General features: G+C 42.2%; 1 protein-coding gene across 11 annotated transcripts in view; it reads left to right on the top strand.

Moving 5' to 3' along the window:
* OBSCN (obscurin, cytoskeletal calmodulin and titin-interacting RhoGEF) overlaps nucleotides 1-27,979 on the top strand; it is a 745,212-nt gene that overhangs the window by 513,026 nt on the left and 204,207 nt on the right. For all 11 annotated transcript variants that reach the window (XM_029588301.1, XM_029588307.1, XM_029588308.1 and 8 more), the window contains 7 exons: nucleotides 507-680; nucleotides 2,020-2,179; nucleotides 8,317-8,433; nucleotides 15,892-16,056; nucleotides 22,300-22,458; nucleotides 24,251-24,428; nucleotides 25,248-25,361. In XM_029588301.1, coding sequence (XP_029444161.1) covers nucleotides 507-680; nucleotides 2,020-2,179; nucleotides 8,317-8,433; nucleotides 15,892-16,056; nucleotides 22,300-22,458; nucleotides 24,251-24,428; nucleotides 25,248-25,361 — 1,067 coding nt within the window. The remainder of the gene's footprint in view (nucleotides 1-506; nucleotides 681-2,019; nucleotides 2,180-8,316; nucleotides 8,434-15,891; nucleotides 16,057-22,299; nucleotides 22,459-24,250; nucleotides 24,429-25,247; nucleotides 25,362-27,979) is intronic.

The raw sequence follows: 27,979 nt of genomic DNA, 5'->3' as shown, positions 1-27,979 counted from the left end.
GCTTGTCAACGCTCAGATGTGCCCATGAGTCAGGAGAATTGGACCAGGGATTCTCCTCATTGGAGCCAAGATTAATAAATGTTATGTAGAGTTTGCAGTGAGGTATGGGATGGGTATATGGGCAGGAGATTTTGGCTTCTTATTGTTAGATTGCACTGACATAACAATCTGCACATGCTCCATGCAATTTCCCCATCCAGTTGCAGATGTTGTTGAAAGCAACTGAATGACTTTGCATGTCAGAACAAAGATAGTGGCTAGTACATAGGAAAATGAGGCACTCAATGCATTTCACAGCTTGGATCAGGGCATATCCAAAAAACTGTATTATATGGTCAACAACATCCAGTTTGCTGTTGTTAGGTCAGTGTTTCCCAACCTTTTCAAGCACAAGGCACACCTACTTTAACAGACATTTTTTGTCCTTTGTAAACCTACCAGCTCACTGCAGCTGGCCGTGAACACTTGATTTAATGTGCTCATCTTTCTTCTGCTTTTTATTCCAGCATCATTATTCAGGAGCTGCTCGCCTCAGAAAAGGAGTTTGTCCAAGACCTCCAGTTCTTGCAGAGCCACCACCTTCGCTATACCGAAAGTTGTCCAAATGTCCCAGTACCTGTAGCAAGCCAAAAATCCATCATCTTTAGAAACTTCACTGACATCAGCAATTTCCATGCCAAGTAGGTAAACTTGAATCTGCCACAGTGTAAATCAGATGATGTGTGAATAACTTTGTTAATAATTGCGAGGCCATCTTAAGCTTCAGATTACCGGGTTGATGTGGTATTGCACTAACAGGTCGTTAGGGCGTTATAGTGCGCATTAGGGCCCTAATGCCCACGATAACGCTGTAACGCACGCAATAAATACCGCATCGCAAAATACATATGCAAATTTAAAATTAGTATTCAAGTGGGGCAGAGTAAATGGAAATGAGGACGTGATAAAATAACACACAGCAATGCAGGTTTTAACACTTTTTTTTCTGTGGAGGGTCACTTTTAAGTTAACTTTTTATACCACTATAAGAAGGGGCATTATGAACTCGGGGTGAGGTTTGTGGGATGGGGCAGGTTTTGGGGGGGGGCAGTTTTACATGCACAGTACTAGGTACGAACAGCACAGTTGCCATCAGTGAAGATTTACAACCAACTCTCATTACGGTCCAGGGTCCTCAACCACACCAGATTACAACAGCAACATTTACCCGCTCTTGTCCATGGATCATCCAAAGAATATTGTCAATTGCAGCTTCTTAAATTCTCATTTTCTGGCTCTAATCCAGAGTCAACCAGTTTTAGGTGTTCTGACTTGCACTCACAACTGACCAGATTTATGGCCAGCTGTAGCTCGTTAGGCTTTGGCTAATTAGAGATCCTGGTTCTGCCTGACTAAGCAGTGGCCTTATCTATCCGACAGAGAACATGTATGTTCCTTGCTCTTCTGTCAGTGCCTGTTATTGAGCAAGAGAAAAAGGAAAAAAAAAACCAGTATGCAATTCAAAAAGTCTTATGCTTAGCTATGCCATATATATTAACCCACATTTATCAATTTATTGATGATTGCTTTGATCCACTATTAAACCTACCTTCACTACAATGCTCTTCCAGAAAACTAAAATAACTCCCCAAAATAATTTTAATACAGTAGGCAGGCAAAAATAGACAGACTGAGTGGGCCAAGTGTTCCTTATGTGCCAATATCTTCCCTGTTTCTGTGAATGTTGCCTCTACTGCACCCCCAGCAAGATGACCCGAAATGCAGAATTGTCAACATTCAGCATTGCCACTGGACCATCCAGGTTCTTCTAGTATTTTTTTCATTTTCATTTTTTAACTTAACAGACAACGCAGTCTCTCGACAGTTTATACATCCATGAAATACATCTAAGAAAGTCCAGTTACAGATAGCTGTTTTGATTGTTTGGGAGGGATATAACTCCTGTATATCAACCCGCTGCCTATCATCGTGATGATCTCAGTATCTGCCTAACTTTTTTTTTCCTGTTTGTCCCTGCAGCACCTTTTTCCCAGAGCTGAAGAAATGTGACACTGATGATGATGTCGCCATGTGCTTCATTAAAAATGTGGTGGAGTTTGATAAATACATTATGTATCTGGTGGGCCGCATACAGGCTGAGTCTGTCATTGTCAGCCAAGCTGTTCAGGAGTTCTATAAGGTAAACTGCTGTCCGCCATGGGGACTCCTCCTCATGCTTACCAAATAGTTCTATTTGTGTTTATTTATTTTATTTTATGTAACAATTTGTAGACTGTCAATCACCGTTTCTATAGCTTCCAGGGTTGCATTTCTTACCATGCTGAATGGATGACTTAATAAATTGGTGGATGCTGCATCAAACAGCCAAGTTGATCTTGGCTCTTTGCCAAGATCGACTACTGTAACACACTTCTTCTGGGGCTTCCTCTCTCCACCACAAAACCATGACAGATGCTCCAAAATGCAGCAGCTAGAGTCTTGACTAATACAAACCGCAGAGATCACATCACCCCCATCTTACGGCACCTGCATTGGCTATCAATAAACTACAGAATCTTATACAAATCCCTCACCATAATCCACAAAACTATCCACAAACAACTCTCGTTGGACCTCCAGATCCCCCTCAAACTCCACACCTCATCCAGACCCATCAGAGAAATATACAAAGGATCTCTGCAAGCCCCCTCAACCTAAGCCACATGCCTCTCCGCCACCAAAGAACGAGCATTCTCGATAGCAGGACCCACCATCTGGAACAATTTGCCACCAGACCTCAGACAGGAACCCTGCCTACAAACATTTTGAAAAAAACTCAAGACCTGGCTATTTCACCAAGCGTTCCCATAATCGTTCCGCTTAGGAACTTTACAACTTAAGCCTACCTTGTAATATACGTTGCTAAGCCCTCTTATACCCTTAATGGTTGTTTTTCTCTTTCCTTTCTTTTTCTTCAATTCCCAAGTTTGATCTCCTTGTTAAATGTAACTTTGCCTCCTCTGATTGCTCTATTGTTAAATGGTTGTTAAGAGTGTTATCCCCACGTTCCATGTAAACCGATTTGATATGACAATAGTCATGAAGGTCGGTATATAAAAGAATTAAATAAATAAATAAAAATAAAATAAATCTAGTAAAATGGAAAGATGGTGGTCAGCAAAGGTTTAGTAAGGTTTTCAGCTCAAGAGCATCAAAGAATGAAGAAAACTTGATAAGCAAGGACAACATCTTTAATAAATATGTTAATGAATAGTAGTAGTGCTATTGTCATATTTATTACATCATCATTTATATTGCACTCTAAATGATCCTATACAATTTCTGAGGCTTTTAATAGGTCTTTACTGAATGATATTTATTCTGTGTGTATATATTGTATGACTTTGGATGTATAGAAATCACATATACAATAACTCATTATCATGCCTAAAAAATATAGCAGTCCATATTCAGCCGCTGTGTGGCTCAGCAGGTTAGCCAGATAAACGTATCCAGCTAACTTAGCCTATATATTCAGCTATCCTAAAGTTAGCCGGATAAGTTTAACTGGCTAACTTTAGGACAGGTCTATGGGGCTACTAGAGTTAGCTAAATAACTTATCTGGCTAACTCTGCTCCTCCTTGTAACACCCATTCCCCTCCCACCACTTAGCTGGATGAATACTTAGCTTGATAAGTATTTATATGGCTATAAGTATTTATATGGCTATTTGGTGGCTGCTGACTGCAATCGAATATTTAAAATATGCCACTTACCGGTAGATGGATAAGTCAGAACTTATCTGGCTAAGTGGCATTAAATATGGACCTCATAATTTCTTATTTGTCAGTTTTTCCATCAAAAATCAGAATGAATTCGCCATGACAAGTGGGTGATGTCATCCGGTGGGTCTGAACAGACCTATCTCTCCTAGCTAGTAGAGCTTTTAGCTCCATTGACCATGGGAAGGTGTTGCCTCAGGAGCCTCTGCAATTGTTTTTTTTCCAAACCCTGCAGAAACGGTTACTCTGGTACATAATGCATTGAGGATCAATGCAATAGCACCTTGGACATGGACCATTCTGACTTCGACTTTCCCAGCGCTTGGACCTCCAGCTCCAGCCAGACAACTGATGCACACTTCATTCTCAATGACGCATGTAACATCGTCTCAGCCCAGATATGCCTGATGCCTGACGCACTTCCAGTGCAGGCTCATTTGAAGCTATCCTAGACTAGTGCAATGTTCAAAGCGCAGTGCACCTTCACAGGGCTCCTCGATGCATGGTGTCAGACCAAGTGGCTCTGGTGATGCTCCAATATTACTGTTGCCAGTTTTGTTAGTGTACAAGAGTTCAAATCAGTCTCGCCAAGCACCACCATCTTCCAAGGCGTCCAAGCAAAGTCTGTCAGTGCACTCCAGGAACTCCTCTTCCTAGTCATCTAAGCATTTGATGCACAGGGAATCTGCATCGGCTGCTCCGGCATTGACTTCTCAACAAGCACAGTTGCATGCTGGCTAACTAAAGAGTACTGGCTAGAGATGCCTGACCTTATTTTTTCTGTTCTCTCACTCACTTCTACAAGATCTTCACATCTTGAGCAGGAACCAGTTCTGGTCTCTTAGGAAGACGTGCCACATCCTACTTCAAGCCAAAGACCAAAGCAATCTCTTGATCAGAAAATGAGCTTGGTACAGTCCTTCTTTGCCTCACTTGTCACAGATCCTCAAGGTGATTTTCTCCTGTGACTCTCCAGCATGGCTTCAATGCTACCACCACAGGGAGTCCCAGCTTTGCCCATCAGACCACACACTCCTGTGAAACTACTTTTACTCATTTCTTCTTCTCGCCTGCTCCCTGTGGAGTCTAGTCATTCGGAGGTGGCGGCTGAGGGGCCTACCCCCCAGGAACAATCAAGCCAACCCCCAGACTCACCTTCATCATCATCATGAGGCTCTTGAAAGATCTAGAAGATCTGACTTATTTGAGGTTTTTGAAGAAGGTGGGATAAGTTCTTAGGGTGCAAGTCAAAACAGACAAGGACCCAAGAGTGAAAGTCTTGGGGATCCTCCAGATTCTGGATCCATGGTCTGACCTGGCATCTGCCATGCCACAAGATTCTGGATGACCTGCATATGAAAATGTGGGAGACCCCAATTACCTGTCTCCCTTCATGAAAAAGACAGACATTAAGTTCAAGATGCAGAAGTACCATCACTTTGGTATTGTCCAGCTTCCATATTAATTGGTCGTTGTGGAGTCTGCTTTGAAGAAAGTTAAAAAAGTCATGAACTTACTTGAATTTATCTGCAGGTAAAGACCCCAGACTCCTGGATACTTTTGATAAGAAAGTCTTTCTATGTTGACTGCTAACATCACTAATAATCAGTTCTATATCGTGCAATACAACTTAAACCCTATGTTTCATCTTCTGAATCCATCAGCCAGTATCCAAAACCATTTCTGGATGATGCAGGAAGCAAGTGACACCTGCTATGCATGGTTTACAGTTCCTATGAAACCATCTCAGCACTGTGGCTACATCTGTATGGTGTGGCTGGGCACTAGTGACATTCAGGATGATGACCACGAGAAGTTGTCAGACTTTCCCTGACTGGTTGACAATCTATTCAGCGAAAATCTCAAAGACACAGTCTCCCAAATCAAGGAGCAAAATGTGGTCGTGCAATTGCTCTTGTTGGGTTCTGACCAACCTTCCACTTCCAGGTGTTCTTTCTTCTCTGTGCCAGAGTTCTTCTCCCTTTATGTCCTCGTTTATTTAAAACATTTCATATCCTGCCATTTCCTATTCAATAGTCCAGGGTAACGTACAATGCAACATACGTATAAACAACACAATACAAATTAGTCATTAAAAAGAGTCTGGTATAGTAACATTTTCAACTGTTTTCTAAAAATCTTCACATCTTTCCAAAATATTACTGACCGAGAAGGCTCCTGAGGCAAAACCTGCATGGGACCTCCTACACATGCTCAGTAGAGCTCAAAGCTCTACTAGCTGTCAGATGATATCACCCACTTATCATTGCTAATTCATCCTGCTATCTGCGGAAAACACCGCTTAAGGTACACAGGACCTGCAGAAGCACTAGGTGAGCTAGGTCTGGGCCTAGGGAGCTGACCATTAGGGGGCACGAGCGGTGGCGGCAAAGAGGAGTGAGGATTCGAATCTCCACTCCTCTTTGCTGCCGCCGCTCGTGAGAGGTAGGAGTTGGGGCTGCAACTGGGGGGGGGGGATTCTGCGACTGGGGGGGGCTATGACCACGGGGGAGGGCGACCAGTAAGGGGGCGGGGGGACAGCGCAAGGCAGAAGGTGCCTAGGGTGCCCAATCCTCTTGCACTGGCACTGAAGATAAGCAAACTTGCTTTTCCTTTGAAATGTGTATTTACTGTTGGCTAACAGTATTTCCAGTTATTTTGGCATTAAATGAAAAGTGCATGTTAAAAAAGAGCTTTCCATTTTACATGTCTCAGGTAGCATCTAAAGTGGATCTCTTATTTTTGTCTGCATATTTCTGCTCTGTTTTGTCTTATAAACCATGCTTGCCTCCATTTCAAGCTATATTTCAGTTTTCTCACATGGCATTTTTGGCAGTTGACTGCTTTTGATTAAACCATTGTGTGTAAGGAGTCTTCTTTTAGGATAGCAAAATGAGTTATTCCTGTCACCAGCAGCAGAATACACAATACCACAATGTTTATATAAGAACATCAGAATTGCTATATTGGGTCAGACTGAGGGTCAATCAAGACCAATATCCTGTTTCCAACAGTGACTAATCCATTTTGTAAGTACTTGGGAGAATTCCAAACAGTATACAGATCCCATGCTACTAATGTTCAGGGATCAATAGTGGCTTTCCCCAAGTCTATCTGATTAATAACAATGCATGAACTTCTCCTCCAGGAACTTGTCCAAACCTTTTTTAAATCCATTTATGTTAACTGCCTTTACCACATTCTCTGGCAATGAATTCCAGAGCTTAATTGTGCATCGAGTTATAAATAATTTTCTCCAGTTTGTTTTAAATGTGCTACTTACAAACTTCATGAAGTGTTCGCTAGTTTTTGTATTTTTTGAAAGCATTAACAACTAGTTCGCATTTACCCACTCTATTCCACTCATGATTTTATATTGCTCTACAGCTTTCTCTTCTCCTAACTCAACAGCACTAACTTCTGTAGCCTTTCCTCATAAGGGAACCATTCCATCCCCTTTATCATTTTGGTTGCCCTTCTCTATACCTTTTCCAGTTCAGCTATATCTTTTTTGAGGTGTGGTGACCAAATTTGCAAACAGTACTCTAGGCACAGTCTCACCATGGAGCAATACAGAGGTATTATGACATTACCTATTTTATTCTCCATTCCTTTTCTAATAATTTCTAATATTCTATTTGCTTTTTTGATTGCCACCATACACTGAGCCGAGGAATTCAAAGTATTATCCATGATGACACCCAGATCCTTTTCCTGGATGGTAACTCCTGATATAGATTTTAACATCATGGAACTACAGTGTGGGTTACTTTGTCCCATGTGCATCACTTTGCACTTGTCTACATTAAATTTCATCTGCCATTTGGATGCTTAGTCTCTCATTCTCTCAAGGTGCCCCTGCAATTTATCACAATCCACTTGTGATTTCACATCTCGGCATAATTTTGTGTCATCTGCAGATTTGATCCCCTCACTCTTTGTACTCTTTTCCAGATCAGTCATAAATATATTAAAAAGCACCGGTGCCAGCTTTGTAGATTATTTCCTTGCTGAGCAAGCATCTAGTCTTCCAATTTTGTATTAGGCCATTTCCATGGATAAAGCACTGTTTTATCTGGGGAAATGGTTTTGAAAAATTACCCTCCCTATGTCTCAAGTGTCCTCTCTTCCTGAACTCCTGCCAGCTCTGTGCATTGTGACCGCTCCACCTGCAAAGTCTCGTGGGAGTAGAAGGCTTTTGTAAACTTACATGGCTACCAATTCTCAGGGCTCATTTGACTTTATTTTTTTTTGTGTGTCCAATTAATCATCAGAAAATTATTAAAATAGCCAAGAAATCGAAAATGACGGATGAGGTATTTTTGTTTTTATGCTTGTGGGTTTGTGAGAACCTCCTCTATAACCTTATTCTTTTGGCAGGTGTAACCTGCATAAATGGCAACTTAATATCTAGAGACAGGACGGTTGTTCTTCAGGCCTCATTTACTTCTCTCTTTAAATAAGGATTATGCATGGTGAGCAGATCTCTGGAGGGGATCTGTATGTGACTTTTTTCTTTTTAAGATATTACTTTTGTTCTCTCTTTCCCCCTAGAAATATTCTGATGACACGTTAACCACAGATGATCCCTCTCAGCCCCCAGTACCTCCAGTGCAGCATTATCTAGAGAAGCCTATTACAAGAATCCAGCACTATCAAGCTATAATCAAGGTAAACTGTATCTTACATTTTATTTATGTCCCTCCCTACTCCAATGAATTGTGATGCAAAGGTAAAAAAAGATGCTGAATGCTTGTCCAGTGAGGTCAAAAACAAACATGGATCTTTTTTTTTTTTGGGGGGGGGGGGGTAGAGTTGGAGGGTAATAACATAGACATTTTTAATTAAGGTAATGCTGAGCTGCACATGGCTATTTCTTCAGTGAGGGCATAACACCCTGGAGTCTACCCAGGGTGTTGGAGCAGCGTTGGAGACTGTGCAGTCCTGCTGATGGCAGCCATTTTATTTGTGTATCACTGTCCAGCTCGTGCAGCAGCATAGAAGTCAGTAGGACCTTGATTTTCAAAGCGTGTACATTGTGCTTTGAAAATCAACCGGGGGGCCAGGGTGAATGAAAGCACAAGTATAACCCATTTTCACTCGTACTTTTCCATGCACTGGGAGTAGATATTCCAGAAGGTGGAATTGGGCTGGGGATGTGATTTGTGCACATCGCATATTTTGGAAAATATGAATGTAAATTATCATGCCAGGTTGCTCCAAATAAGGTGTAACTTTGTGTGCATGGGCAACTCCGCACATACCTGGCCAGTTAAGGAAGAATTTTTAAAGCAATCTTAGGTGTGCGAGTTTGCTATGAAAATCCCCGTTAAAGTCTGTGTGCGCACTGTACGTGCAGCTTTTACTGCAGTGCAAGGAGTTATACAATTACCTTCATGAAGAGACACAGTGCTAGTCTCAGAGCTGATGTTTTAAATGCTCTAGCGCTACTTCAAAGGATAAGTGTCTTTTAAAGTTTATTATGGCGTTGGAGTAACAAAATGTGTCAAAACACAGTGGCATATACTATCAAGTGTTAAAACCCCGGGATTAAATGTGTGGAGCAGGCATATTTGTTACACTTTGCAACCAAAAATTGCATTATTATAAATAAGTGAACAATTCATGAAAACGCTTTTAGCGTCTGTGCCTTTTGCTCATATATGAGGGTTAACACTTGTATTACAAAGAGTGGTATTTTATTCACATTTTTATGTGGTTCATCAGTGCTGTGATTCTCAGAGATCTGTCAAAAGTGGTTTAGGGTAAGGAGAGGGTACAGCTCATAAATAAAAATCTATGGATCCCACTTTCATAAAATAAACTATAAGAACATAAGAATTGCCATACTGGGTCAGACCAAGGGTCCATCAAGCCCAGCATCCTGCTTCCAACAGTGGCCAATCCATGTCACAAGTACCTGGCAAGTACCCAAACATTAGATAGATCAAAGCTACTATTGCTTATTAAATACCGTAATAGCAGTTTATGGATTCTTCCTCTAGGAACTTATCCAAGCCTTTCTTAAACCCAGCTACACTAACTGCTGTAAATACATCCTCTGGCAATGAATTCCAGAGCTTAACAATGTGCTGAGTGTAAAAGAATTTTCTTTGATTTGTTTTAAATGAGCTACTTGCTAACTTCATGGAGTGCCCCCTGCTCCTTCTATTATCTGAGGGAGTAAAAAACCGATTTATATTAACTTGTTCAAGTCCTTTTATGATTTCGTAGACCTCTGTTATATCCCTCCTAAGTCCTCTCTTCTTCAAACTGAACAGCCCTAACTTATTTAGCCTTTCCTCATAGGGCAGCCGTTCCATGCCCCTTATCATTTTAGTCTCCCTTCTCTGCACTTTCTCCTGGGCAGCTATATCCTTCTTGAGAAGCGGTGACCAGAATTGCACACAGTATTCAAGGTGTGGTCTCACCATGGAGCGATTCAGAGGCATTATGACATCCTCCTTTTATTTTCCATTCCCTTCCTAATAATTACTAACATTCTGTTTGCTTTTTTGATTGTCACAACACACTGAGCTGATGATTTCAATGTATTACCCACTATGACACCTAGATCTCTTTCCTGGGTGGTAACTCCTAAGATAGAACCTAACATTGTTTAACTACAGCAAGGTTTATTTTTCCCTATATATATATCACTTTGCACGTCCACATTAAATTTCATCTGCCATTTAAAAGCCCAATCTTCTAGTCTCGCAAGGTCCTCCTGCATTTCATCACAATCCGCTTGAGTTTTAACTACTATGTAAAATTTTGTGTCATCTGCAAATTTGATCACCTCACTCATCGTACCCCTTTCGAGAGTATTTATAAATATATTAAAAAGCACCGGTCCAAGTACAGATCCCTGAGGCACTCCACTGTTTACCTTTTTCCACTGTGAAAACTGACAATTTAATCTTACTCTCCGTTTCCTGTCTTTTAACCAGCTTGCAATCCACAAAAGGACATCGCCTCCTATCCCATGACTTTTTAGTTTTCTTGGAAGCCTCTCATGTGGGACTTTGTCGAACGCCTTCTGAAAATCCAAATACACTACATCTACCAGTTCACCTTTGTCCACATGTTTATTTACCCTTCAAAAAAATGTAGGAGATTTGTGAGGCAAGACTTCCCTTGGGTAAATTCATGTTAGCTGTGTCCCATCAAACTGTGTCTATCTAAATGTTTTGTGATTTTATTCTTTATAACAGTTTCCAAGATTTTTCCCGGTACTGAAGTCAGACTCATTGGTCTATAGTTTCCCGGATCATCCCTTTTTAAATATTGGGGTTACATTGGCCATCTTCCAGTCTTCAGGTACATTGGATGATTTTAATGATAGGTTACAAATTAATTGAAATAGGTCTGAAATCTCATTTTTTAGTTCTTTCAGAAACCTGGGGTGTATGCAATCCAGGTGATTTACTACTCTTCCAGTTTTTCAATCAGACCTACCACATCTTCCAGGTTCACCTTCATTTGGTTCAGTTTATATAAATCATCACCCATGAAAACCTTCTCCGGAATAGGTATCTCTCCAACATCCTCTTCAGTATACACCAAATCAAAGAAATTGTTTAATCTTTCCGTGATGGCTTTATCTTCTCTAAGTGTTCCCTTTAACCCCTTGATTGTCCAACAGTCCAAACGACTGCCTCACAGGCTTTCTGCTTTGGATATATTTAAATAAGCTTTTATTGTGAGTTTTTGCCTCTGTGGCCAACTTCTTTTCAAATTCTCTCTTAGCCTGTCTTATCAATGTCTTACATTTAACTTGCCAATGCTTATGCTTTATCCTATTTTCTTCTGATGGATCCTTCTTCCAATTTTTGAATGAAAATCTTTTGGTTAAAATAGTCTTTTTCACCTCCCCTTTTAACCATGCTGGTAATCGTTTTGCCTTCCTTCCATCTTTCTTAATGTGGGGAATACATCTGGACTGTGCTTCCGGGATGGCAATTTTTAACAATGTCCACACCTGTTGCACACTTTTTACCTTTGTAGCTGCACATTTCAGTTTTTTTCTAACTATTTTTCTCTTTTTATCAAAGTTTTCCTTTTGAAAGTTTAGCGCTAGAACCATGGATTTATTTTCTGTCCCCTTCCAGTCATTAATTTAAATTTGATCGTATTATGATCACTGTTGTCAAGCAGCCCCACCACTGTTACCTCTTTCACCAAATCCTGCACTTCATTGAGAATTCGATCTAAAATTGCTCCCTCTCTTGTCAGTTCCTGAACCAGTTGCTCCAAAAAACTGTCATTTATTACATCCAGGAACTGTATCTCTCTAGCATGCCCTGATGTTTCACTTACCCAGTTTATATTGGGGTAATTGAAATCTTCAATTAAGAACATAAGAACATAAGAAAATGCCATACTGGGTCAGACCAAGGGTCCATCAAGCCCAGCATCCTGTTTCCAACAGTGGCCAATCCAGGCCATAAGAACCTGGCAAGTACCCAAAAACTAAGTCTATTCCATGTAACCATTGCTAATGGCAGTGGCTATTCTCTAAGTGAACTTAATAGCAGGTAATGGACTTCTCCTCCAAGAACTTATCCAATCCTTTTTTAAACACAGCTATACTAACTGCACGAACCACATTCTCTGGCAACAAATTCCAGAGTTTAATTGTGCGTTGAGTAAAAAAGAACTTTCTCCGATTAGTTTTAAATGTGCCCCATGCTAACTTCATGGAGTGTCCCCTAGTCTTTCTACTATCCGAAAGAGTAAATAACCGATTCACATCTACCCGTTCTAGACCTCTCATGATTTTAAACACCTCTATCATATCCCCCCTCAGTCGTCTCTTCTCCAAGCTGAAAAGTCCTAACCTCTTTAGTCTTTCCTCATAGGGGAGTTGTTCCATTCCCCTTATCATTTTGGTAGCCCTTCTCTGTACCTTCTCCATCGCAATTATATCTTTTTTGAGATGCGGCGACCAGAATTGTACACAGTAATCAAGGTGCGGTCTCACCATGGAGCGATACAGAGGCATTATGACATTTTCCGTTTTATTCATCATTCCTTTTCTAATAATTCCCAACATTCTGTTTGCTTTTTTGACTGCCGCAGTACACTGAACCGACGATTTCAATGTGTTATCCACTATGACACCTAGATCTCTTTCTTGGGTTGTAGCACCTAAAATGGAACCCAACATCATGTAATTATAGCATGGGTTATTTTTCCATATATGCATCACCTTGCACTTATCCACATTAAATTTCATCTGCCATTTGGATGCCCAATTTTCCAGTCTTACAAGGTCTTCCTGCAATTTATCACAATCTGCTTGTGATTTAACTACTCTGAACAATTTTGTGTCATCTGCAAATTTGATTATCTCACTCGTCGTATTTCTTTCCAGATCATTTATAAATATATTGAACAGTAAGGGTCCCAATACAGATCCCTGAGGCACTCCACTGTCCACTCCCTTCCACTGAGAAAATTGCCCATTTAATCCTACTCTCTGTTTCCTGTCTTTTAGCCAGTTTGCAATCCACGAAAGGACATCGCCACCTATCCCATGACTTTTTACTTTTCCTAGAAGCCTCTCATGAGGAACTTTGTCAAACGCCTTCTGAAAATCCAAGTATACTATATCTACTGGTTCACCTTTATCCACATGTTTATTAACTCCTTCAAAAAAGTGAAGCAGATTTGTGAGGCAAGACTTGCCCTGGGTAAAGCCATGCTGACTTTGTTCCATTAAACCATGTCTTTCTATATGTTCTGTGATTTTGATGTTTAGAACACTTTCCACTATTTTTCCTGGCACTGAAGTCAGGCTAACCGGTCTGTAGTTTCCCGGATCGCCCCTGGAGCCCTTTTTAAATATTGGGGTTACATTTGCTATCCTCCAGTCTTCAGGTACAATGGATGATTTTAATGATAAGTTACAAATTTTTACTAATAGGTCTGAAATTTCATTTTTTAGTTCCTTCAGAACTCTGGGGTGTATACCATCCGGTCCAGGTGATTTACTACTCTTCAGTTTGACAATCAGGCCTACCACATCTTCTAGGTTCACCGTGATTTGATTCAGTCCATCTGAATCATTACCCATGAAAACCTTCTCCATTACGGGTACCTCCCCAACATCCTCTTCAGTAAACACCGAAGCATTACCAATTTGGTTAGCTTCCTTAATTTTTCTTAGCATTTCACTGTCCATCTAACTATTTGGACCAGGTGGACAGTAGTATACTCCTATCACTGTACTTTTCCCCAACACACAAGGGATTTCTACCCATAAGGATTTGATTGTGCATTTAGTCTCTGCCATCCTGGACATAAAGCACCACCCCACCACCAAGATGCTCCTCTCTGTTATTGAAATATAATTTGTACCCTGGTATAGCACTATCCCAATGGTTATCCTCTTTCCACCATGTCTCTGAGATGCCAATTAAGTCTATGTCATCATTCACTGCTATACACTCTAATTCTCCCATCTTACTTAGACTTCTGGCATTAGCATACAAACATTTCAAAGTTTGTTTTTTGTTTGTATTTACATTCTGCTTTTCAGTTGACAAGGATAAGAAGGAATCTTTTAGCTCAGGTGATTACTTTTCTTATTATTGGAACCTCACTGTCGGGATGCCCTAATTCTAATGCTTCATTAGTATCCTTTGAAGATATCATCCTCCGAACCAAGCGCTGCTGAGCAACTGTTGGCTTTCCCCTTTGTTCTAGTTTAAAAGCTGCTCTATCTCCTTTCTAAAGGTTAGCGCCAGTAGCCTGGTTCCACCCTGGTTAAGGTGGATCCCATCCCTTCAGAAAAGACTCCCCTTCCTCAAAAGGTTCCCCAGTTCCTTACAAAACTGAATCCCTCTTCCTTGCACCATCGTCTCAGCCACTCATTGAGACTCCGGAGCTCTGCCTGCCTCTGGGGACCTGCGAGTGGAACAGCGAGTATTTCAGAGAATGCTACCCTGGAGGTTTTGGATTTCAGTTTTCTGCCTAAGAGTCTAAATTTGGCTTCCACAACCTCCCTCCCACATTTCCCTATGATGTTGGTGCTCACATGTACCATGACAGCCGGCTCCTCCACAGCACTGTCTAAAATCCTATCTAGGTGACGCGTGAGGTCCGCCACCTTCGCACAAGGTAGGCAAGTTACCAGGTGATCCTCATGCCCACCAGCCACCCAGCTGTCTACATTCCTAATAGTCGAATCACCAACTATGATAGCCGACCTAACCCTTCCCTCCTGGGCAGTAGCCCTGGGAGATACATCCTCGATGCAAGAGGACAATGCACCACCTAGAGAGCAGGTCCTTGCTACAGTATCATTTCCTGTTGCACCAGGTTGATGCTCTCCGATCATGAGAGCATCAAGGCAGCACCAAGGCTGCCAGACTTGAGTTGGGACTTGGCTAGTATGTCCCTGAAGGTGTCATCTATATATCTCTCTGCCTTAGCTCCTCCATGTCTGCCACTCTAGCCTCCAGAGATTGGACTCATTCTCTGAGAGCCAGGAGCTCTTTGCATCAGATGCACATGTACAATTTCTCACCGGCGGGTAAAAAATCATACATGTGATATTTGATGGAAAAGACTGGGAGGCCTCCCCTCTTGCTGCTGGACTGCTGCCTTCATCTTAAATTTGTTCAGTTCCTAGGTAAATTTTAGGTTGCTACGGAATGCGTACAATTAGGGTCCTTTAAATGTATTAGTGTATTCACTATATATCTGGTAGTGATCTACAAGGGAATGATCAAACTCTTGATAAGGTGTGGGGAATTTCTGAGTTTAAGTTAAAAGGCTGATTTGTGTGTGTGTGTGTGTGTGAAAGTGTCACCTGCCTATAAATTAAAGGATGAGCTAGGGGTGGGAGGGTTGGGAAATGTAAACACACAAACTTCTGTTTGTTGCCTGCCTTTCTGACTACCTATTTAAAACAAAACACACATAAATAATATACTCCAATAGTTTTTTTCTCTCCAATACTTTTAAGTTATGAAAATTTCTCCAAGCAGTACTTGCCGATTCTTTTCAGCCACCAGCAAGGTTATTCTCTCATCTCAGTGCTCCCACTGATTGGAGGAGTCCTGCACTTAGAAAATGTTGGAAATTGTATGAACTTCTGTTTTGTTTTGTTTTTAAATTCAGGAGCTAATTCGCAACAAAGCAAGAAATCGTCAAAACTGCACCCTGCTGGAGCAGGCCTATGCCATCGTATCTGCGCTCACTCGCCGAGCTGAGAACAACTTGCATGTCTCTCTGATTGAGAACTACCCTGGGACACTGGAAGTCCTTGGAGAGCCCATCCGACAAGTAAGCAGAAGCCATAATTAGTTAGAATTTGCACAAATAAGAGCATTCATTTGCACAGTCAGGGATCTTAGCAGAAGGAACTTAAATAAGCAGAGCTGTTTCAATGGGCAGAAGAAAGTCTTGAGCTAGCAATTAAGGATGTAAATAATTGTTTTAAAAGTTAACCATTTAAACTACTGAAATTTAAACTGTTAACCATTCAGACAGTAAGACTGAAGGCAGCTGCATCCACATCCTCCCACCCCACCCCATGATATGGGATACGCCTCCACACATATGCACTGGTCAGGTTAAGGAATAGCAGCCCAGCCAATCAGGCATGGGTGCTATGCAGCAAGCCAGTAAGACATGAGCTGCGGCAGAACTCCCTCCCTCAGTTGCAGTTGGACAGCTAATATTAAATGGTCAAACTTTACTTACCAGTTAATCATTTAGCCGTTTAATATTTTAGATCCCTAGTCTCAAAGCCCATTGGCCAACATATTTTCTTGTTGGACTGCTTGCTCCTAGCCGGTCTTTAGGGCTTCTCTGGTCATCAAGAAATGTCTGCAACCCTTGGAAGGGGCCTTGGCTTCCCACTCTATCACTTAGGTGCTTCTGCAGGTGGGAGAGTGTGAGATGGAATGCATGCATCCGGGATTCTAGGTGCTGGACCTGTTTTAGAACTATATGTGCTAAAGCATATGAAACATTGGAAGGACACAAATGGGAGAGGATAAAGCTAATATGCACAGAGCTTTGGTACAGCTACATCAGACTCCCAAAAAGAGAGACAAAGTCAACCAGTGGAGAATAAAAAGCAAAGTAGCTATATTGGTTCATAGATTATTAAGAATAAACACCTCTCCCTGGGCTAATGCTATGTTGAGTATCTATAAACCTTCCTAAGTAATCAGGTCCTTGCAGTGTGGCCTGCCCGAAGTGCCCTCTCCTTGGCTCGCCCAGATTGTTGAGATGTGTGAGAGGGCTTTCTCCATTGCCGGTCCTATCCTGTGGAATAGTGTCCCTGACCCTATATGTATATGTAACTCCACCCTTTGTGGATGCATCAAAATTAGGGGGTCACAAAGTTCACCAGGTTGCTCTTCTATGTCCTGGATCTCTCCTTTTCTCACACGCCTTTTCTTACAAGAAGCCCTGGAGACAGTAGGGCTCATCTGCTAGAGAAGAGGATTAACCTCCTGGGTCCCTGGTGCAGTCGTGGACACAGCCATTAAATTTACATTCACCCCACTCTTCCAGATCACTGACAGTGGGATTCTCAGGTGGGAAGTATTCTCCACTGGAGGTTCAAGTAGCAAATAATCACAGAATCCAAGAATAGTGTTCAAAGAAAAATTTACTTAGTTTGAAAATAAGAATCCAGACCAGTATGGAAAAAATTTAGAACAGCATCAAACAAAATCATAATCAAAAAGCAATAATCACTATGTCCATGGTAAATCCCCTAGTTCTTCTCCCAAATGAGCCAGTGTCCAACTCTAGAATTCCCCTTGTTCAAATATAGCTCTTCCAACAATAGATAACTCCAACAGTCTCTGAAAAAATCTCCAAGTTTTCAAAATCTCCAACCTCTGCTGCAGACTGGTTGCAAAGGTGAAAGATCCAGAATCCAGCCCTCCAAGATCCTGGGGGTTTGCCCTTCTCTCAGGAAACTGATTCAAAATCCAAAACTTCAAAAAATCTTCCAAACCTTCAAATTTGAACACTCTGCTCTCAAAATCTCTACTCTCCTTGGGTACAATCCACCAGGCTTGCAGAAAGACCCCTCCTGCTCTGTCCTCTGGTCGAGAGGAAAGACCAACCACACTGCAAACTCCTCACCCTCTGGCTCTGCACATGCTCACAGGGCAATTTATATCCCTGAGCCATTACCCACAAAAAGGTGAGGCTATAGCATGGGAAGGAGTCCAAAAATGCAAACAAAGCCTGGTCACATATGATTGATGATATCCACTGCTTTAAGAAAGCTCTAAAAACATTTTTGTTCCAGCAAGCCTTGTCACCTGTCTCAATAAACAGATAGGGGTAGATTTTTAAAGGTGCGTGCGGGCGCACATGTACGCGCGCTACCCAGTGCGCACACATGTACGTCCGATTTTATAACTTGCGCACAAGTTATAAAATCAGGGGTCTGCGCGCGCAAGGGGGTGCACAATCGAGCACCTTGCTTGCGCCGAGCCCGCTCCGAGCCACGCTGCCTTCCCCCATTCCCTCCCAGGCCACTCCAAAATCAGAGCAGACTCGGGGGGGAACTTCCCTACTCCTTCACCCCTACCTTTTTGTCTTCTTTTTTTTGTTTCAAAACTTTGTTTCAAAACTTACTTCAGCCCTGGGGCTGAAGTAAGTTGCGTGCGCCGGCCAACTGCCGGCACGCGATCCCAGGCACAGCAGCCGTGTGGAGGCCTCTGGCCATGCCCTCGCCCCGGACCGCCCCTTTTTGCAAGCCCCGGGGCTTTACATGCGTCCCGGGGCTTTACGTGTGTTGCCGGGCCTTTTGAAAACAGGCCTGGCGTGCATATGACATGTGTAACCCTTTGAAAATCCAGCCCATAAGGTATGTTTCCAGCATGCTCTTTGCCCAGGTGAGATGGTGTCTCCAAATGTTTGTCTGTTTTATTATTTTATTATTTTTATGTTTTATTCTTCCTCACCTTGAACTCTGGATATTCGTGGGCTTTACATATTTTTTAATAAATAAATAAATAAATAAATGAGATGAACATGGAACTACAGCAAGGCAAAACCAAGCAACTGAGTAGGTCAAATGGTTCTTATCTGCTAACATCTAACATGTTACTATGTGAAAGAATTTGTACAACTTTCAAAGTGCACTAGTTGCTCTATCAGGAGGGCCACATCAAAGTAATATACTACAATACTTGGAAAGGAGGAAAGTGGATGAAAACCAAGGCAATAATGTAAGTCATATACAATGACTTCCTCATGACAACTAGATATCTTACTATAAAAAAGGCTGCAAAGGGAGTAGGTAGTCTAGTGAAGAGCTAGGTCAGTGCCTCATATTTTCTTGGATTCATCATCAACCTAATCATCGGATTAGGCAACACTGTCTGTTCCTGCTTCATTGCAGGTCACCATTGATCCATCTTTTCCTAGGTCCCCTAGATCTCTGTTTCCTGTAGGTCGGTATTGAAGAGATTCTTTCTGGAATCTTCCATTATTTCTACAAGTTGTTTCCATCGTTCTTTATTACACTGAATTTTATTATTCATAGAGAGGTCAATATTTAAAATACAGTGTAATGGATAACTTGTCCGGCTAAATTATCAGGATAAACAGCTTGATGAATATCCCTAAATAAAGTTATCTGGGCAAACTTACTCAGCTAGGTTGAATATTGCCAGTTTGGTTACAAAGTTATATGGGTATGTATGCCTATATAGTTTTAACTTAACTGGCAATATTCAAAGCATATTGGCAGTTACCAATAATATTCAAAGCATACAGCAATTACAGGGAAAGAAAATGGCTCCTGAGTAGGCCTTGCAGCGTGAACACCGAGCCCCCCAAAATAAGTACAATACATTGCAGGCCTGAAACGCCTTCTTCCCCTTTCCTCTTCCACCCTAAAAGTCCAAAAAAGAATTAATGTGAGGCCTTCCATACTAGGTACTGCCTGCTCCCACCCCAGCCAAGTCCACCCTTGCCCTCCTGCCTCACCCACATCCCCCAAACCTCCAATGAAAACCAGGAGCTTAGAGCGTGCCTCTGGCTCCCGGTGTGTTCAGCGTTATTCTGAAAGTGCAATGCTGGGTGTATAAATTACCAGTGCGCTCTGTCAGAGCAATGCTGAACACACCGGGAGCACGATGCCATATCCAAGCTCTAGGTTGCCATTAGAGGTTTGGGGGGGGCAAAGGGTAAGGGTGGACTCTGCAAGAGTGGGAGGGGAGGGGGAGAAGGCTGCTCTAATGTTGTGGGCCTTAATTCTTTTTGGGGACTTTTGGGAGCAGGCATGTAGCATATAATGCTCAATTTTGTTTTTTTAGGGCTCCCCCGCCCCCTCCGTAATCATGCTTAACTAGCAATATTCTTGCAATAGTCTTTGAAGATTGCTGGTTAAGTTAAAGTTATCCTGAAACATGTTCCCAAACAATTTTATACCTTCTTGGGCTCAAGGCATAACTGATTAACTTATTCACCTAACTCCAAATATCAGACTTAGCCGAATAAGTTATTTGGCTATCTCAGCTCCTCCCTGGACACCTCAAAATGCTCCTACTTTATCCAGCTAAATTTTAGCAGAATAAAAGTCAGCATTTAGCCAGATAAAAAAAAGCGGTGTTCATTTTATTTGGTGAAAATGTTGTTACCCTAAATCCTTGCAAAAATCTCTTGATATTTTGCTTTCTAGGTCTCATAAACTGTTTCATACTCATATTGCATGAGTTTATACAAGATGGTCTGTCTGTCACATACATCATCTTCTAGATTTCTAATAAATCTAGCTCAAAATTCTTGACTTGCTTCTGTGCATAGTTACCACAGACTACTTGCTTTTCTTTTATAATTTTTTGTAATTCATCAGTGTAGATCTTTAAGCCTTTCTTCCTTTCAAATTTATTTTCATTCCTATCACTTCATAAGCTGTCTTCTTTTTAAACCTCTTTTATATTTTCCAATTCTTCATTTATATCATTAAAAGTGATCTGTTCTCAGTACTATTTAGGTTTTTTTCAAACAGCATTTTCATTGGGTGATCTGAATTGCCTAGCACGTGATGGGACAAAGTCTGGGGACTATACTTTGGCCACGTGATATAGGCAAAGTTTGACCCCTAGATTTTGCCCCATCACATGATAGGGGCAAAGTCAGGACGATACCATGAGGATGTGCTCCAGCCCGCCACTGGCCCACCAGGGATTTTTTTTTTAGATATGGAGGGGATCTGCAGAGAGTGGGCCCTTAAACTAGAAGGCCATTTTTTGTAATGGAGGACGGAGCCCACTATGCATCAGGGATTATGTGTTTTTAGGGGAGGGGTGGGAGGACCAGGGGATCTATTGCTGGCAGGGGAGGGGGGTATTTTGTTGGGCTAGGGGGAAGGGATTTTGACCAAAGGGGAGGGGTTTGTGAAGTGAGGGTGGGGCATCACCATGTGAATTTGTGCCTATTTACTTTTAATTTTGAGCATTTGCAACCCCTATACAGGTGGCAGGAAGGGAGGGTGGGTAGCTCAATAGACCCCAGGGGGAAGTTGCCACTTTAGTGAGTGGGACTATTTTAGGGCCTCAGGCACTTTAATGCAATGGTGACTCTGGTCAAGGTGAGCCACCATTGTGCGAGAAGGCCCTGTTTCGCCACGTGATTTTTTTGTTGTGTCTTTGTCCTGAGATAAAATATCTCGTGGTGATACTGCCACGATATTTTGTCAAGAAGGGGCTAAATATCATGGGGATGGCTCCCCCTGCGATATTTCTACCCTCCAATGATGAGATATCATGGCTCCATAAATCTCCTACTTAGCCGGATAACCAGCTCTGTCCCGGAGTAATACCGAGCTAGCTAGATAATGTTTTAGCCAAGCGGCTATTGTGGGGCCAGACAGCGCAGCAGGATTTTCAAATCCTACTATTTGTCCGGTTGCTTTAAGATGCAGGATGTCTACAGTAAGGGCATCAAACCTTCATTTATGGCGTCTTGGAGCTTTTACCTTTCTTTTGTACCTACTTGCCCCTTCTATCTTGTACTGCACGTATTTAGTTATGGATCATGATCTGGGGATTTACAATCATCCTAACTCATGACTCCCAAAACACACAGATTGCTTGAGAGATAAGTTAAATGGCCTAGGCTGAGAGTGTTACAGAGATGGCCAGTATGTATTGATAGTAACCAAAACGTTTGGCTTCTTTCACCCTGTAGGGGACTGCGAACCATGTCTTTTCAGTGCTATCTCAAGATAGCACTGAGAATGGACTTGAATCGGAACCCAGACTTCCTGTATAGAAATACCACTAAGCCATCAGTCCAGTTAGAGCTCTCAGCCTAAGTAGCTGTAATGTAAAGTTTAACAAAGAAAATGGAAAAAGACCAGTAGGTGGAGAAAAAGATCCAGGAAATAGATAATATAGACATAATAATAATAATGAATAATAGAAATAAAGTAATAATGAGAGATCTGAAAACAATTGTAACTTAATACCTGTGATAGCAGGAAGAGACATATTCAGAAAGATTTACATTGTGTAAGGTTCATGTCTGTCTTTTGCATTTTAGGGTCACTTCATAGTATGGGAGGGGGCCCCAGGTGCCCGAATGGCATGGAAAGGTCACAACCGTCATGTCTTCCTCTTTAAGAACTACATCCTGATCTGCAAACCCAAAAGAGACAACAAGACTGACACCTTCAACTACATCTTCAAGAACATGATGAAGGTCAGTAGTCCACATGCTGCTGGATAAGAGTCCTCCCTGCACATACAAAGAAACAAATTCCTGTAATGTCATTGAGGAAGGGATCTCTGCTAAAAAACTGCAAAAATTGTTTCTCTGCCACTTGAAGTGAGCTGAGGCTGATAGGATCTGTGAAGCTGCTGCAACAGTGGCAGAGGCTCTCTTAGGAGCACAAGGATATCAGAAATGCCATATTGGGTCAGACCAGTGGTCCATTGAGCCCAGCATTTTGTCTGACAGTGACCAATCCAAGTCACTTGGAAGAAGTAGCCAATAGATTCCAATGGGGAGATCTGTTCCCTGTTGCTCACGCCCAGAAGTAGGAGGTGGCATCCCCCAAGCCTACCTGGCAAAGAGTTGACCTCCAGAAACTTGTCCAAACCTTTGTTTGAAACTCAGCTATTCCACCAACCTTGATCAGATCCCCTGGCAACATATTCCACAGCTTAATGGTGCACTGCCTGAAAAAATACTTTCTTAAACTTGTTTTAAATCTGCTACCACTTAGTTTCACGGCATGTCCCCTAGTCCAGGTATTATCTGAAAGAGTAAATATAACCATTCTATATGTACTTGTACCACACCATTCTTGATTTATAAACTTCATTCATGTCCCCCTGTTGTTTCTTCTCCAAGCTGTCACGTCTGTCTTCTTTGGAGAGCCATTCTACACATCCTACATTATTTTCGTTGCTGTTCTCTGTATCTGGATTTTCTAGTTCTGCTATTTCAGTTTTGAGATTGGAAGGGTTGGGGGGGGGGGGGGGGGAGGTCTTTGCGGACTGAGTTGAAAGCCTGAAATCTTTTCGTTAGGTAAAGAATGGGAGAAAGCCTTTCTTAACGTAAGTCCAACTATAAGGTTCACAGAGAACAAAAGCAAAGAGAAAGTAATGAAGGGTGCTATAATTAACATTTGTAACAGATGAGAGAGAGAGAGAGATTATGAAGCGGCAAGAAGAAATGGAGAAACTTCTATTCAGCAAGCATTTTCTCCCCTCTTTCTATGATGAGAGGACTTTCTGCATTCTTTCGATCCCATGTTGAGCTTGCTGATCCTTGAAAATGAATGTGGATTATACACTGATTTCATTCATAGTGGAGGGGGTGAAAGAATGTTTTCAACAGCATAAAAGCTGAACAGGCTCCATTGTCACATTTTCGCTATCAGTCCAATCATGCTGCACTGATGACACTGAAGAGGATTTCAGAGACTTGGGGGGGCAAATGCATTCCATTCACATTCCACTTACAGCAACGTCAGCCAAAACAGTACAATTTCAGTGCATCCTGGATGTATAAAATAGATGTAGAAAATCAGTGGAAACGTCTTTAACCCCAAAGATAATATCTCCTAAAGGTCCATGTCACCTTCCAATCATGGCTAAGTATCTGGGAGATTTCTGTTTTTATTTTTCATGGGCAACGTTTCTAAGAGGTCATTATTCAAAGGCTCATCCAGCTAATGTTTGGAGTTAGCCGGACCAACCCTGAGTTTTACATTTTGTTTCCTGTGTTTCCTAGTTGCTCCCACAAAAAAGACAGCACTGGGGGAATTCCCAGGGTGAAGTTTTGCTTTGTTTGAGCAGGGCTGATATTGAGCCCTGCCCAAACCTAGCCAGGCTACTCTGTCCAGGTAACTTTAGAGTGGATGTTCAGCTGGCACAGCTTCAGGCTGAATATCCAGATAATTTTATCTGGACAAAATTATCTGAATATTAACCTGTAAACCTGTAAAGTGTTTGCTGACTGCTTCAATCTTTGGTTTGTTCTGTAGTTGACCAACATAGATGTGAATGACCTGGTGGAAGGAGATGATCGTGCCTTTGAGATCTGGCACGAGCGAGAGGACTCTGTGCGAAAGTTCCTCCTGCAGGCCCGCACCGTTATCATCAAGAACTCCTGGGTGAAGGAGATCACTGTCATGCAGCAGCGTTTCAGTCTCCCAGTGTGGAGTAAGTATGCCAACCACGAGACATAGGGCCCACTGGTGATGACTCTTACCGTGCTTCAATGTGTATGGAAAATAATAACTACATTTCAAGAGGGAGCTGGAAATGCACCACAGCTCAAGTGGCTTTATAGTGTTAGCTAAGATATTAATCAAACATCAGAAAGCTACTTCTTCTCCTATCCTCTTTTAAATAATGGGTGTTGATGGGAGCTGCAAGGAATGGTTATAAGCTCTTGATGTTGATTCATTGTGTATTTGATGTCCTCTACCCATCTTCTACATGGTCTTCCTCTAGCTGTCCAACCATTTTGCTGTAGTATGTATCAGAAGAGTGTTAGATGTAATCCAGTAAAATTTGGCACCTGAAAATTCTTTGTAGTTTGTGATATCTTTTATTTGACTAACAGCTATTTAAAGATGAAACTTCAAAAAGTCTATTCTGATTATATAACATTGTTACATCTGAAAAAGTGGCCTGTGTAGTCCTGAAAGCTCATGTTATGTTCAATTTCGCTCTTGGATAATTTCCTTCTTGGCCCAATAGAAGGTGTCAAAACCTGCAAAGAGTTCAGCTCTCTCCAGAACAAATATGGCTACTGTATCTTTCTATTTTCAAAGAGACTTACTTATACTCTTTTTTTCAGTGTGCTTTTCATCACTCTGAGAAACAGAAACAAAATCTCACATCATACCCATGAAGAAGCTGAGAATGTCAACATCCTGTTTTTCATGTTTCAAAATCCACTCTAATTGTAAAATGAATGTACTAAGTTAGAATTTACATTCCTTAGAGTACCTTCAACATCTGTGTTATTTACAGATCCACCAGACTTTGAAGAGGAACTGGCAGACTGTACAGCTGAGCTTGGAGAGACGGTCAAACTAGCTTGCAAAGTAACAGGAAACCCTAAGCCTGTGGTTAACTGGTACAAAGGTATGGTTAATGTAGAGTCCTCATATAATATTCCAGTGACAGAAAACTGTGGCTACCTACTATTAAACTATGGTTTGTGTAATACTGTGTGATAGTGCTGAGCCTCAGGAAGCCCCAAGCCTTTGGTTACCTGGTGTACACTTATGGTTCATGAAACAATGGTATTTCTATTGGAGCTTGAACTGAGTTGCTATATGGCGGCATGTCAGAGCCAGTTGTCAATAAACCAAGTAGATACTTCTTGTACCCCCACCCAACATCTGCTCATGTGAGTAGATACTACTTGTATCCTCCACAACAGCTGCTCATGTGAGTAGATATTTATTTATTGGATTTATTAACAAATTTTTGGAATACAAGCATCACCCAAAGCAGTTTACAGCATATTAGAATAGCAGTGTACTCACAGATGTCATGTCCAGCTTCTCAATAAAAAAGCTTGTAATAAATTTGAATAGCAGCAAAAATCACATTACAACTTGGCCATAAAATGGTATGTCTTAGGACTAACTTCAAACAGGTCAACAGCTACTGACTATGTTCTGTCAGTAGCACAGAGTCAGATGATAGAATGCATATCATGTGACAAAACACTACACATCTCAGTAAATTTTACTGTGGCAGCAAAGCTTTAAGTTGGCTGCAAAAGATCTTCATAACATCTAAACACGCAAAGTTGTTACTTGTTTATGCATGCTTTTGTTGGGTCATATTTAATTATTGGTCCTGGATCAATGTCCTTTTTTTGACTTTTTAAAAACTTTTTGCAAGTAAAAACAACCACTTCCCATTTTGTTGCATCAAGGGGCAGTAGCAATCCAAATCTTGCATCACCCGACACAAAGTTATTGTTACGGTCCCGGGCCGTGCACCGGTCCCTCCACCTACCTCGGGGCCGGCCCTGGCCGCTGGAAGGCTTTTTTGGCCATCAAGGCCTGACTGGGCTCCTGCCGCGGCATTCCCCCTGCGAGGGAGACGCCACCGATCCTCGGTGCCTGACCCCGACCTCTTAGCGCGCGCGCGCGTGCAGGGGGCTCCGGATTTAAAGGGGCCAGTGTGGGAAACGAAGGACAGCCCTGGAGATGACGTCAGACGCTGCAGGGATATTTAAACCCTGCAGCTGCCTCAATGCCCTGCCTTGCAACGAGGTTCTTTCTCCTGATTTGAGTTGCGGTTCTTCTGACTTCTCTGGCTTCTGACTTCTGGCTTCCGACCTTGGCTCGTCCACTGACTCCGGCTTCAGCTTTCGTCCCTGGCTTTGACTCCGGCTTCTGACTTCTGGCTTCCGATCTTGGCTCGTCCACTGACTACGGCTTCAGCTTTTGTCGCTGGCTTTGACTCTGGCTTCTGGCTTCCGACCTTGGCTCGTTCACTGACTACGGCTTCAGCTTTTGTCGCTGGCTTTGACTCTGGCTTCTGACTTCTGGCTTCCGACCTTGGCTCGTCCACTGACTCCGGCTTCAGCTTTCGTCCCTGGCTTTGACTCTGGCTTCTGACTTCTGGCTTCCGACCTTGGCTCGTCCACTGACTCCGGCTTCAGTTTCCATCCCTGGCTGGACTCCGGCTCCTGACCTCTCACCTTCCACAGGTATCTGGTTCTTCATCTGCCAGGAGGTCTCGCCTAAGTCCCAGCAGCTCGGGTCTTCATGGGCTCCTCCCGGGGGGACTGCGGGCTTCCGAGGGTGAAGTCTCTTCTGACCTCCTGGCTCAGCCGTTTCACTGGACTACCTCTTCAGGATCTCTTTTCAGGTCCTCGGTCGCAGAGGATCTCGCCTAAGTCCAAGAGGCCCAGATCCCTACGGGCTCCTCCTGGGGGGACCTCGGGCTTCCAGTGGTGAAGCCATCCCAGGACCACCGCTTCAGTGCTGCCTCCCGGCTGCGACATCCATTGTGGACTCCCCACAGTGCATCACCATCCGTCTCAGCCGGCCCAATGGTCCATGAATCCAACAGTTATGTCTGGACTGGAACACTGCGGCAGGGGTGAATTTTCAACAATGTTGGCATCTCTATCCAGAGTAACATGCCCGATGAAAATTCAAAATACAAATGCTGCCCTGACACAGAGCTCCACTCGAAACACAATGATGTGTTGGGTGATGCCTGATTTGGATTGCTACTGCCCCTTGATGCAACAAAAAGGAAAGTAATTGTTTTTACTTGCAAAAAATGTTATAAAAAGTAAAAAATGGGACATTGATCCAGGACCAATAATTAAATATGATCCAACAAAAGCATGCATAAACAAGTAAAAACTTGGCTAGTTTGAGTGTTATGAAGGTCTTTTGCAACGAACTTTAAACTTTGTTGCCTCAGAAAAATTTACTGAGATTTGTTGTTGAATGCTATTTGTGTAGTGTTTTGTCACATGACATGCATTCTGACATTTGATTCTTGGGACTTTGTGATTTTCAATTGGATATTAAAACGACAGAAGAACCATGCTTTTATTTGCTTCCTAAAGTGAGAGAGATCATGTCCAGAGGGCTGCTCCCATAAAGGATCTGTTGCAGGTGCCTGTTCTTTTGATTTTTTTTTTTTTTACAACAGAATTGATATTGAGGATCTGAGTTAAGATCTCAATGATCTGAAGGGCACATATAGGTCTTTCTGCTCTT

Source organism: Rhinatrema bivittatum, chromosome 2 (assembly GCF_901001135.1).
Source record: "Rhinatrema bivittatum chromosome 2, aRhiBiv1.1, whole genome shotgun sequence".
NCBI classification, from domain to species: Eukaryota; Metazoa; Chordata; class Amphibia; order Gymnophiona; family Rhinatrematidae; genus Rhinatrema; species Rhinatrema bivittatum.
Note: the sequence above shows the minus strand (reverse complement) of the source record. Positions and strands in the feature narration are given on the sequence as shown.